Below are 12,885 nucleotides of genomic sequence, written 5' to 3'. Positions count from 1 at the left end.
AATTTGTAACGTCGTTTTTGTGATAACAAAAGAATAAAGAGTAAACAATAAAATAAAGTTATATTTAAAATAAATTATTAGTGTGAATATGTGTAGTAAATAGTACTTACAAATCTTTAATGAATATTTGTTCTTTATTCGTTCACTACCTTTTCTAATACAAAAATAGTTTCTTATCGCTTGAGAAGCTAAAAAGTTACATTATTGTAAATGTAAATTAAAAATGTAATTAATAAAAGGTGTGCAAAAACACAGTGCTCAACTTAGGTGTGGATTGATTGTGGACTACGCTATAACTGCCACTCCTTCGTTGGAACTTCCGCCATGAAGAGCACGTTTTCCATGTTGTTTTCGATTAGTCTGGCGTACTGCGCCGTAACCGCCGCTCCTTCGTCGGTAAATAGCCGATCCGCCGGCTCTGCGGTGGCCGGAACATGCAGGTACCTCTGTGCTACGTTGTGCAGGAAGGGGTGAGCTTCTGCCAGTTCCTCCCAGAGCTGAAAGGGATCGGCTCGCAGGGTACTCATGCCGGCGCAAAAGTATCTGGCTATCTCATCGTCCTCCTCGGGGCCGTTGCTGCCGTTGACAAGCCTTTGCTTTCCATGCGAAAATGATTTGAATGCCGCCCAGATATCGTAGTGATCACGGTTCTCCGGATCCCTTGCAGCAGCTTGCTCCCCGCTGTTCACTTGCACCTGCATCATGTCATAGAGCTGAGTCATATACTGGGCCACCAGGGCCCCACTCTGGAAGGGAATATTTCGAAAGCGTGGGTCCAGCAGACTTGCCAATGCCAGGTGCAAGTTGCGCTCCATTCGTTCGAAGATCTCCTCCAGCTGCTGAACCATGAACAAGCGTATTTCCCTGGCAATCATGTGTTCCGCACTCTTCTCCTGCTTCAGTTCGTTGATCAGAGTTTGGGCAATGGGCAGGGCTGTGCTGGCCGCCGGATATGGTGTTCGACTTAGCTCACGCATAGAGCTGGTCAATGGTCTCAGCACGTCCAGCAATTGCTGACACAAATCCACATCGGCCGGCGAAAGAGGCAGCGGCTCTTGAACGAGAGTGTGTTTTAGGTATAAGTCTAGCATATTGTACGCACTAATAGGTCGGTGTGTGGAATCCAGTTGGACTGGCTGCAATGTGGACTGCACATGGTGACGCACCTTGTCGCGCAAATCACGTATCTCTGGACGCTGCATCACCTCCTCTAAAAGAGAATTCAATTGGTATGCGAAGCAGGGAACATGATGATGAGCGCCCAGGAACAATGTCACCGCATCCTCCAGCAGTTGACTGGTCCTTGTCGTCACGCAGCAGATCCTTGACTTTGGAATGTCGAAGCGCTGACACACTTGCTCCATGCAATCCACCACTTCGTTGGAGGTGAAAAGATCGGGAAGGCGCAGCACAGAAAGAGTTCGAGAGATTCGTTGCCGCCCCTCGTGAAAGTGGGCCACCAGCTCTATCCAGTTTTGACTCTCCGCATTTGTGTGGACCGAGCAACTCAGGCTGAGTGTACAGATAGCGGCCAACTGCTGGCGGAGCTTGGACCTCTGCGCTTCCGACTCCCTGCAGATAATGGCCTCCAGTTTCGCCGCACTCGGTGGCCTGTAGGTGGGGCACAGTACTTTCACTAGGTGCTGGAATCCCTCGCCCTGCACAATCTGCAATGACTGACGGTCACGGCAGACAAAGAAGGCCATGTCCTTGTGAAACGGACTCTCGCTCGGCAGAGGTTCTTCCATTTTTAAGTTGCTGGGAAATAAATGAGGACTTACTAAAATTGTATCTATACTTTTAAAGAATTCAAAATGCTTTTGATTAAAACTTACTCATGGCCGGCAAATGGTAAAGCATGAATTTCAGGAAGTGGGCTTTTCTCCGGCTCATCGAGCTCCTCCTTGGGTTCGAATTCGATGATATCGTCGTCGCCAACCGTCTCTGTTCGGGACACTGTGGCCTCCGGAGAGACCCACGCATACCCGACGCTCTTTGTTGAGATGCGATCCTCAGCAGCCGCCTTGGTCATTCCCTGATCATCCAGCTCGATAATGCCGTTCGCATCTTTGGCAGCCTTGAACAACAGCTCGCTGTGGAAATCAGAGCTCTCTTCCTTGAAGAGCACAACCTTCCGGAATCGCAGCTTGTCATCCTGCTCCCGCCGCTTGTATATGCCCCGCTCCACTACCACATCGTCATCGAAGAGGTCTCTTCAAGAAAATTTTCATTGTGAAAGGTTTTTGAACTCAGGACCCTTTCCTACATCTGCGGATGGGTCTTCATGTGCTTCATCAGATTGGACGTGTTGCCGCTTGTCTTGATGACTTTCTCGCAGAGCTGGCACTGCGCGGAATTCCGATCCAACTTGTCGTAGAACTTCCATATCCTGCTACGCGACATAGTCGGCATAAACGATAAATTATCGTCGAAAAATAAGAATATTTTGTAAATAACGCTACATTAGTGTGGCCAAGTGGGAGATTTATTGAGAGATTGGCGTTTCGATTAGCGCCTGAGTCGAAGAAGTATTAATAGTTTTGTGTTTATTTTTCTCATAATTAAATTCAAATCCAATAGTCAAGCTTGCTATTTAAGATGGATGTAAACATAGGATATGTTGAATTGTTAATGAATTGTTAAGTTCCAAGTTCCAAGTTAAGTTCGTTTGAAGCGCCTTCTAATATTATTATGAGTAGTATTTTAAAAATACTAAGGCGGGAGATTTGAAATTAAAAAACAAACCAGGAGGGAATGCTAGAGTGCCCCGTCAATCAGATACCCGTTCTACCAATAGAAGGGTATAAATACTGTTTTTAACTTCCTTTAAATTACGATAATTTACTTTAATCCATAATCCACCCTTAATCAGTGCACATCAAATATTATGTAGAAATATTGTTTGTTATATTACTTATATTTAGTCATAAAGTGTCTTAAGTTTTATATACTCACAAAGTGATGTGTTTGTTTGGTTTGATTAGTCCCTAAATACATTAAGTAGATTATTCCCACCGGTAGAACTGAGCGCTTTAGACCTCCGCGGGCAGAATACGAGCAATAAATAAAGAGATTCATAAGAGTTCCATGTTCTAATTGAATGAATATGAATGATAGGTTGCGTCGCGATGGGGATGAGCCCGATTCCCCACTACGGCAGTCTTGCGCTCATCTTAACTGATACTCCGATACTTCTAATATCTGACCTAAACGTAGCTGCTTTCCGGACTGCGTTGCACGGAGGTTTGACGTGATGCCGATTGTGATTTCGCCTCTCTCTCGAACTTGAGGAAAATGTCCTCGAGGGTGCACTCGTTCACCGAATAATCGGCCACGAGATCGCGCAAGCGATCGCCCAGATAGTCCTCAGCTATCTTGAAAACACTCGACCAAAGGACCACACTCTCCTGCGTGCTAACGAAGTAGGTGAGCGTGCCGGCATGGCTCTCGCGCAGTTCCAGGCCAGGAAACTGTGACTTCAACGTGCCAGTGATCGTGGATATATTCATCTCCGTTTCGGTGTCCTCCTTCATTTTCAGTTTTATCGTGAAGCCGCTCAATCGCTTTAGGGCGCAAATATTGTTCAGACACTTGAACTTTCCGTGCGCCATGATGGCCAAGCGATTGCACAGCTCTTCGCACTCGTCCATGCTGTTTGAACAGAATATGTACATTTTTGAATCTGTTTGGAAAGGACATATGGGTTTTTGGGCTTACCTATGCGATGTGAGCACCACTGTTCGATCCTTTCCCTGGAAGTCCTTGATGCACTGCCAAAGAAATCGTCTCGAGATGGGATCCACGCCGGTGGTAGGTTCGTCCAGTAGCACCAGTGCGGGTGCACCAATCATGGCCATTGCCGCCAGAAGCTTGCGTTTCGTGCCGCCCGAATAGTGGCGCACTTGCACCTTTTGATATTTGGTCAAATGCATCTTCTCCAGCCAGTACTTCACGTTCTCCTTGCAGCTGGCTGGTCCTTCGGTGGAGTTGCTCAGGCCGCGCAACAATGCCATGTAGTGTAGGCACTGCTCGGCGGTCATGAATTTATTTAGCGCGTCGTACTGAGGGCAGTAGCCAAAGTATTCCCGATATTTCAACTCATGCTCGCGAATTTCTGCGCCTTTTATGCGGATACTGCCACCATCTAGAGGCAAATTGGCCGCTATCATCTGGAAGGTACTTGTCTTACCCGCTCCGTTAACACCCAACAGACCAAAGCATTCACCCTGGGCAGCCGCAAAGCTTACTCCGTCCACAGCCACCTTATCGCCGTATCGCTTGCGAAGATTGTGTACAATCAGTGGATGGTCGTTCGATGGGTTTTTTATCAGCTCGTTAACCCGTTTTTCCTCCTTTGCACAATCATCAATTTCTGAGATCGGAGTACTGGGAATGGTGCCTGTCGAATTGTATTTCTTTTTTTGGAATGTCCATTCCCAGATGCCATCATGAATTCGTCTGCGCAGATACTTGTGTTCCAGGACTATGGTAAAGAATGCCATGACAATGACACCCACGGCGGTGGCATAGGCAAAGAAGGTGTCCTGGCTGATGAGACCCTTTATAAGTGCCGAATGGCGTCGGGTTATAAAGTTTTCATTGATGATGCGAAACTGGTGATTGAGATTGAAGTCCGGTAGGAAGCAGAGGAAGGCGATCTTGGTCTCATGCAGTTTCATGGCCACTGCATTGCTGGAGGTGATAAGTGGGGCAATGGCTAAAAGAAAATGGGTTTTATAGTTTTTCCAATTGTCACTGGTTATAAAATTAAATAATATTACCCGACACAATCAGCATCAAAAGCAAATAAGTAGATATCGTGGATATCGACTTAAAGTTGTTCCCCAGGGCGTATAGAATAGGCAGGTAGCTGCAGCCGTAGAAAAATATGCTTAACACAATGACCTTAAGCTCCGCCGTTGTATACAGCTCCGAGGGCATCACCAAGGATTGCAGACTGAACAGCGCAACGCAGACGAAGATCAGGATCAGCATATCAAAAGTAAAATGCGCAAGCCAGTATGTAAATCGCGACATGGTCTGCAGCTGTCTAAATCCATTGGCGTACTCCCGAAACGGCAATGAGATGAAATAAAACATGAAGAAGAACATGCCGACCGGCACGATGACCGCATAGTATTCCAGGCGCGATGGACTAATGTCGCTAATAAATCGACGAATTGGCACGTAAGTCGTATCAATGCCAGACTCTGGACGCTCTAGCTTCAGCATTGCCGAGTCCACCAAGTTGATAAGCTCCACAGAACTATGGTAGCGATTGCCTGAGTAAAAAATCTCAATGGTGGGAGTATCGGAGGTGCCACGCCCACCTCCGTACATGTCAATGATGCCAATTACCCGCTCCAAGAAATCAGCCAAGTTGTCGCGTTGTAAGTCAAGGGATTCTAGAGAACAGATGAATTGTTAGAGCCATTCAAATGTTTAGCAGAACGTCGCATACTCACCATTTTTCACATCATTACTCCCACGCAGTTGCAGTGTTTTCACTGTGATTCCATTCAGCTCGATCTGTTGACGCAGCTGCTGTTCCACATGGGCGTGATGGCCCGTCGGATTGTGAATGTATACAACGCCACTGCCCATCTGGCTGAGCTTCAGCGGCAGAGCCTCTTCGTTCTCCACCACGGACATGGCGTGCATCACCAGTATAGCCCCAAATACGGAAACAAAGGGAATGCACAGCTGGCGAGGAGGGAGCACATAAAGAGTGAAACACACATTGTAAAGTACTATAGTTGTTTTCGTCGTTTTTACAACAGAGCAAAGTCCTACAAATTGCTAACAACTTACCATTATCAAAGTATATAACCATTCATTGGAAATAAAGGTCCACTTTTTGTAAAACACGGCCATCCAAAGTTGAAATAGTCCGCGTTGAGGGGCATGGTCTGGGAGTCTTTTGTAGTGTGTCAGTAGCGGCGCATCATTGCGCGAACCATCCGGGGTATCCACTTGATCCTGTTCGCCTGCGCATCTAAAACACCACATAAGATATTTAAGCAAATACAATAAACAATGTATCTTCCAATGCCTACCTTAGGAAAACATCCTCCAGGGAGGTGTCCGTCATGGAAATTGTATGTATGCCCAGTTCCTTTGATTCATTCTCCAGCTTATAAAGCATTTGTGCGAAACAATTTTTATAGGCATACGGCAGGCAGATATACACAGTAGGATTCACCACATTCTGTTCAACGTTTAAAGGATATTATGCACACGCCTTACATATAGTTAATTGATGACTTACCAAGACTCTGGCTGATGGCACGAAGTTATGGATTATTTCCATGATTTCGCCTTCTCTTGCTGCAAAATCGTTGATCTCTAATTTGAGGCGATAACCAATTCCCGATTTGCGTTTTAATTCCAAAGGACTTCCGATGCTCTGCAGTTTGCCATTGGCCAATATGCAGATGGTATCCCCAAGGACCTCGGCCTCCTCCATGTAGTGCGTGGTGACCAGAATGGCCTTCTCCTTGCGTAGATTAAGTAGAATGTCCCACAGCTCACGACGCGAGTTAATGTCCAATCCCGATGATGGTTCGTCAAGGATTACGATTCTGCGAGATTAAACAAAGATTTTTAAACCGAATATCTTTAAGCAAAATATATCTTAAATTTACTTGGTGTTGCCGGCAATGGCGATACCCAGTGATAAGCGCCTCTTCATGCCTCCAGACAAATTCCTGCCGAATTCGTTTCGCTTATCGCCAAGTCCCAGCTTCTTAAGTTTCTCATCTGCCCAATCGCGCGCATCGGAGCGGCGAGCTCCCCGCAGCTGGGCAAAGAACTCCAAGTGTTGGTGACATGTCATGTAGCTCATGAAAACGCTGTGCTGCGGACAGAATCCAATCAGGTGGCGATAGGAGGCCACATCGCGCTCACTGCACACAATTATCTTGCCCGAATCCTTTGGTACCAATCCTGAAAGAGAATTGACATGTGCATTGGGTGGTCGAGGAAGCGAATTGAGTTTGAGTCCTTACCCATTATCATGTTCATCATGGTAGTTTTTCCAGCCCCATTGTGGCCCAGCAGCACAGTAATCTCCTTGTTGTTGATCGTCATGTTCAAGTTGTCCGAAATTAGCGTATCGCGCTTGCTTGTCTGGAACTTCTTGCACAACTCAGTGATTATGATGGCTTGGGTGCCGCGGGGTGCCGTCGTGTATTCGTTGCGTTGTCGCTTCTTGTAAGTCTTGGGCTATGGTTTAGAATAAGGAAAATAAGAAAAATTCTTGATTTAACCCGTAAGCGAAACTGTTGCACGACCAAATCTAACCGATTTTACGCTGTAACCGATACGGAACTGTAAAAAAAGAAAATTTTAACCGATTCCAAAAACAACAAGTTTCAATCAAAGTAACCGATTAAAATAAAGAGTCTTGCTGTATCCGATCTCATACTTGATTATAACGAACATTAATTATAATACGAACTGAATTAGAGCTTATATCGAGATAAGAAAATATATCACACGAGCGAAGATTTTAATATGATACCGACATTAAATATCATTGATTCGGGCTTCGGAAATGGTACTTACATCTAGGAAAAAGAACATCGGTCGTTTTAGTCCACCAGGACCGGGAAAAACACAACCCAAATAGTTGTAGAGCAGGGCATACAAAAAGGATTGAAAGATGAGAACCACGTAGACCGAAAACATCGTTGAGGAATCGTATTTGATTACGCGAAATATATCCATAGCACCAAATTCGCGATCTTCAAGAAAAGCCATTGTTCAAATTTAAATGTTAAGCTACTAAAAACCAATCTAAACTCTTACGCTTATTTGAAAATGTCTGAAAAATATCCAATCCCTCCAGAAAGGTATTCGTGCTAAAGAACACGAAGGCCACCGATGTGGCCCAGCTTCGGACAAATGAGAACACATAGGGAATTATTAGCATTGCCAGGCCGCCGATTTTTGCATAGAAAACTGTAAGTTATATAGAATTAGTCAACTTTGCTGAAGATATCAATGTAAGTACTTACCTGAGTGGAAGCAAATAGAGATCAGATAAGCATACGACATGGTTGACAAAATGTATAGCAGAAACAACACTGCCACGGAACCAAAGCAGATGGAGCCCAGTGCCTTGTATACATACGCAACGACCAGGACAAAGATGATAAGCAATGTGTAGCACACAAAGCGAATGAGAAAGAAAGTGAGGCCGTTGAGGAAACTCATGGGCGTGACCAGGTTGAGAAACTCCTTCAGTCCGTTTTGCTTCTCTTCCACAAAGGGCACCACAAAGCTGCTTAGTAGGACCACATTGAATAGAATGCTGCACAGTGTTCCGAAATATGTCAATCGATGACTATCCATGCTGGTAACCTCCAGGTTGGGCATCGAGCTGACCACCACCTCAAAGTCTTTCCCCAGCTCCTGGTATTTCATATACTGTTTGTCTAATATGTGTTGCAAGGACAGGAATCCGGAACGAATATAATCATCATCATCTGATAAACAAAAACCAACATGCGGGTTCGTTAAACGGGAACAAAGGAGAAATATAATACGCACCTATCTGGTGGTTAATTTCCTCGTCGTTCACAAACCGCTTTCTGGGCGAAATGCGGATCTGATTTGAGCTGAGGCTGTATCGGAACTTTCCGCCAGAGCCACGGTTCGGTACCTGGTGGAAGTCTATTGCGAAGCAGCTTCCACGGCACTGTTGCTCCATCTCCAGCTGCATCTCGAAGCTGTTGTTGTTGGCCCGAAGTCCTGCGCAATGAAATATTGTTAAATTAAATCAAGATAGTATCGCAAATATATGCAGTTCATGTTGCACGTTATTTATTATTATTTATTTATTCCCCGACTATCGGATACCAGTTACTCTGGAAATGTGAACGAGAAATTTCAATATTGTTTCGAATTTTAATAGAATTTTTCGAATACGGACGGACAGGGCCAGATCGACTCGGCTATTGATCGGGATCAAGAATATATATACTTTATATGGTCGGAAACGTTTACTTCTACCAGTTACAAACTTTTCAACATATCTAACTTATGAGTTAACTTTGAAGTGCACTTACGCTCTGGTATTATTCCCAGATCTACACGCAGGAGATCCATAATGTCCTCCACATTGGGAGAGTTGGGTGAATAGTAAATATAGTCCTGCTCATTACCGGGAAAGTACACTTCTCGAAGTACCATCTAATAAATTGAAGGGCAACGATAAGAAATCATTTGGGAACGGGTTTGTTATCACATGCATACGTATGTACAAACATAAAAGGCAGATAACTTTCAGGTACGCCCCAGTTATCGCTTTTCATATACATATACATAAATATGCATGTGATATAGCAAACTTACTTCATTTTTAGCTTCAAACTCTTCCATTTGGTGAATCACGGGCTTGACCGACCAGTGGACGTACGCTGTGAGTACTCCGGCGAATCCCGAGCAGATAAGGATCAGGGGCAGCAAGTTGCATTGCAAGTAGAGCAAATTCTTTCGCAGAAAGACAAAGAACAGCGGGCTAAAAGTCCCAGCCATTTTCTGTTTAACATTTACTTTCCGCAAATTTTACTTTGCTTTGTTGAAAGAAATTTCTCTATCAACGCCGATAGTAATACTTATCGAAATGTGGAACCGCGCCTGCTACAGTGACTTCACTGCAGTGCTGACACTAGGACTATACAATCTTCAATGTTCTTGTAAAAAACGGATAAATGCAATCAAGGGGCCTTGTTTCCTTGTTTACTTGTTTACTGATAAGTGTATATATATGTATTGGAAAAGATTAATACCGTGCAGTTTCGCCATAACGGCCCACTCCTCTAAACCTGTTATAGCCATTTTTATTATGTTTAATAACAATAATATATATTAAAATTTAGTTGGAATAATTTCAATTTATGATTAAATTTTGCAGCATCACTTTATTTATCATTTTATATATGTATAGCGTAAAAATAGCCAGAGTCTCACCACAGCCTTCGATATATCGATAGGCAGTGCCTGAAATCGAAATCTGCTTATAAATTTTTAATTATAATGAGCGGCTCGCAATTATTCCCAGTGAATCTGAACAACCTGAGTGCCAAGGAGCGACACAACTATATACTTAGTAATTACGTGCTCAACCTACCGACGGAGACGGAATCCCGTCGCCACAAGCGGGACATCGATGTAATCCGAGAGAATCACCGCTTCCTGTGGGAGGACGACGAGTTGGATAGCGACACCCTAAGCTGGGAGCAGCGCTTGGCCCTGCGATACTACAGGAAGCTATTCAAGGAGTACTGCATCGCGGACCTGTCCCGCTACAAGGAGAACAAGATAGCGCTGCGCTGGCGAACGGAACAGGAGGTGGTCACCGGAACCGGGCAGTTCCAGTGCGGCAGCCGGCATTGCGGGGAGCGGGATAATCTGCGCAGCTGGGAGGTAAACTTTAGGTACATCGAAAAGGGCGAGCCCCTAAATGCGCTGGTCAAGGTGGGTCCCAAGTGCTTTTCCGCGATTGTGTCACTAATTGGAATTCCATAGGTGCGGCTGTGTCCCACCCACACGGATCAGCTGAACTACCGCACCAAGAAGAGAGAATGCAAGAAGCAGAGACGCAGGGAAAAGGAGGAACGTCGCGCTGAAAAGAAACGTAAGCGTCGAAAGCTCGATGTTGATCACGAAAGTTCTGGCGAAGAGGAGGAGGAGACTGTCGAACCAGCATCCGAATCCCATCCAGAAGCCAGCAAGGACCCCACAGACGCAAAGGATGCCACCACGGCAGACGACCAGATCTGGCAACAACAACCCGATATTAGCCGAGAGCAAGCCTCCAGAGAGCAGGAATTCGAGCGATATCTAGAGGATCTCATTTTTTAAAATACATAGCACATTTATTTGGATTCAACGTAGACACTAGTGCTCTTTTTTATAGTTACTGGCCGCGAGATGCGTTCGCTTACGAACTACGAACTACGATTTACATGTACACTCACATTTACAGGATTATTCACAAGAACTGCGTGTTAAAACCGACACCAAATCTAAAGTTGAACTGGACATTAAGGCTGTGACTTTGATTGATTTTTGGAAAATTTTCCGAATGGCTACATTTTAGGCATGTACCTAGTTCAATCGCTATTTCTGTATCCATCGAATGCAAATCGAGGGTTCGAAAATACAATACAATTTCACCTTACGTTTGTGGTCAAAACAAATTGTTTAAATCCAGCCACTGAAGAGTTTCTAAATATAAATCGCTCTAGAATAAATATCCCCGATTGTTTACACTCGACGAGTAGAGAAATCACGACTGAGCGCATCCGCTTGAACTAGGTGTAGAAAAGACTGTTCTAATTGTATATAGCATCATTGAACGGACAGGGATGGCGGCCGGGATTACTGCTCCTTGGGCAGGAGCTCAGCGAAGGCGGCTGTGGGCTTGAAGGCCGTCACCTCGCTGAAGACCATCTCCCGCCACTTCTCCACCGGCAGCTCGTTCTCCTCGAAGCTCTGGTCGTAGAGCGCGGCGGTCTGCTCATCGGTTGGATCGTGGTACTTCTCCATGTACGGATGGGCCAGCGCCTGCTCGGCGGTGATGCGCTTGTCGGCGTCAAGTTCAAGCATTTTCTCCAGCAAATCGATGGCCAGCGGATTGGCACCGCGGAAGATGTCGCGGAAATTGCGGCGTGGCATCACCGGCAGTGAACGAATATAGTTCCTAGCGCTCTCCGAGGAGATGCGGCTCATGAACTCATCAGCTGGCGTGCCCAGCACTTCCATGATGAGGTTCAGCTGATGGATGTGATCGGTTCCAGGGAACAGTGTGCGCCCAGTCAGCAGTTCGGCCATGATGCAGCCCACCGACCAGATGTCCACCGTCTGGTTGTAGTGCATCCAATTGAGCATGATCTCAGGCGCGCGGTACCATCGCGTAGCCACGTACCCGGTCATCTCGCTTTCTGCGGGACGGGCCAAGCCGAAGTCCAGGATGCGAAGCTCACAGTCCTCGTTTACCGCAATGTTCGATGGCTTTAGATCACGATGGATGACCCCAGCGCTGTGGATGTACTTCAGACCGCGCAGGATTTGGTAGACCAGAAACTGGACATGATCATCGGACAGCTTCTGCGTGCGTATTATGTTGTTCAGATCGGCGTCCATCAAGTGGGTCACCATGTACACCTGCTGGAACTGATCCAGAGAATCGGCGGGCTGTCCTGGATGAAAGACATCCAGCAGACCAATGACGTTCTCGTGATCCATGTGCTTCAACAGCCGCAATTCCCGGTAGGTGCGCTTCGCATGGACCGCCGACTGGAAGGGCCTGGCCAGCTTCTTGATGGCCACCTTCGTGCTGGTTCCGCGGACCACGGCCTTGCAGACCTGGCCGTAGGCACCCTGACCCACGGGTTGCAGGTTCTGGTATGTCTCCGGGATCTCCCACTCGGTGCGATTGATGTCCAGCTTGTAGAACTTGGCCATTTTGCGCGACATTTCGTTGGGGTGTTCTGTACGCCTCAGGTGCGGTGCTATAATGTTTATTAATCCGCTGGCTCTTTTTTTGGGCAGGTCTTCTTCTTGCTCGTGGGATTTGTTATCTCTGTTCCACACTGCGCGGCCTCAACATTGCTGGAATGAGTAATCGTACCGGGTATTAGGGGTAAATGTAACCAATTTTTGGTATTCCTGCCCAAATTCATTTGTATCTGCCCAACTGAGTTGCAACTTACATCTCTGGAATTTTATTTATGCTATTCCTCTGCGCCTACACTTTTTCTGATTGGACAACAACGCTGTCTTGGCTATCGATAACCGCAAATAGGTCCGATTTCCAATCAGCTGCTGCTCGTTTATGCGTTAACATGGTTGGCTTTAGGCTGTTAACTACAAAAA

At 45.9% G+C, this 12,885-nt stretch overlaps 4 protein-coding genes and 1 long non-coding RNA gene across 5 annotated transcripts; 2 read left to right on the top strand and 3 right to left on the bottom strand.

Moving 5' to 3' along the window:
* Positions 1 to 115: 115 nt before the first annotated feature.
* LOC6732249 (zinc finger BED domain-containing protein 4) lies at positions 116 to 2,502 on the bottom strand. The gene is made up of 3 exons (XM_002079342.3): positions 2,267 to 2,502; positions 1,836 to 2,213; positions 116 to 1,758 (listed from the first exon to the last, which is right to left on the bottom strand). The coding sequence occupies exons 1-3, from the start codon at positions 2,410 to 2,412 to the stop codon at positions 291 to 293; spliced, it is 1,992 nt and encodes a 663-aa protein (XP_002079378.2). The 5' UTR covers positions 2,413 to 2,502; the 3' UTR covers positions 116 to 290.
* Positions 2,503 to 2,885: 383 nt separating this feature from the next.
* On the bottom strand, positions 2,886 to 9,540 carry LOC6732248 (phospholipid-transporting ATPase ABCA3). Its single transcript, XM_016180115.3, has 15 exons — positions 9,358 to 9,540; positions 9,072 to 9,195; positions 8,554 to 8,754; positions 8,019 to 8,489; positions 7,810 to 7,962; positions 7,567 to 7,745; positions 7,008 to 7,224; positions 6,645 to 6,945; positions 6,269 to 6,581; positions 6,057 to 6,208; positions 5,812 to 5,995; positions 5,466 to 5,703; positions 4,782 to 5,405; positions 3,718 to 4,717; positions 2,886 to 3,651 (listed from the first exon to the last, which is right to left on the bottom strand). The coding sequence occupies exons 1-15, from the start codon at positions 9,538 to 9,540 to the stop codon at positions 3,207 to 3,209; spliced, it is 4,785 nt and encodes a 1,594-aa protein (XP_016024927.1). The 3' UTR covers positions 2,886 to 3,206.
* Positions 5,972 to 6,613, top strand: LOC123327325. Its single transcript, XR_006542005.1, has 2 exons — positions 5,972 to 6,098; positions 6,168 to 6,613. It is a non-coding gene; the product is annotated as an uncharacterized LOC123327325 (long non-coding RNA).
* An 84-nt stretch (positions 9,541 to 9,624) lies between the features above and the next one.
* LOC6732247 (protein FRA10AC1) lies at positions 9,625 to 11,263 on the top strand. The gene is made up of 3 exons (XM_002079340.4): positions 9,625 to 9,701; positions 10,067 to 10,482; positions 10,534 to 11,263. Exons 1-3 carry the CDS (start codon positions 9,629 to 9,631, stop codon positions 10,867 to 10,869), a joined length of 825 nt encoding a protein of 274 aa, XP_002079376.2. The 5' UTR covers positions 9,625 to 9,628; the 3' UTR covers positions 10,870 to 11,263.
* Positions 10,857 to 12,879, bottom strand: LOC6732246 (mitogen-activated protein kinase p38b). Its single transcript, XM_016180114.3, has 2 exons — positions 12,723 to 12,879; positions 10,857 to 12,621 (listed from the first exon to the last, which is right to left on the bottom strand). The coding sequence occupies exon 2, from the start codon at positions 12,484 to 12,486 to the stop codon at positions 11,389 to 11,391; it is 1,098 nt and encodes a 365-aa protein (XP_016024926.1). The 5' UTR covers positions 12,487 to 12,621; positions 12,723 to 12,879; the 3' UTR covers positions 10,857 to 11,388.
* Positions 12,880 to 12,885: the final 6 nt, after the last annotated feature.

Source organism: Drosophila simulans, chromosome 2L (assembly GCF_016746395.2).
Source record: "Drosophila simulans strain w501 chromosome 2L, Prin_Dsim_3.1, whole genome shotgun sequence".
NCBI lineage: Eukaryota > Metazoa > Arthropoda > Insecta > Diptera > Drosophilidae > Drosophila > Drosophila simulans.
The sequence above is the reverse complement of the archived record's forward strand: the minus strand, read 5'-3'. Positions and strand labels throughout refer to the sequence as shown.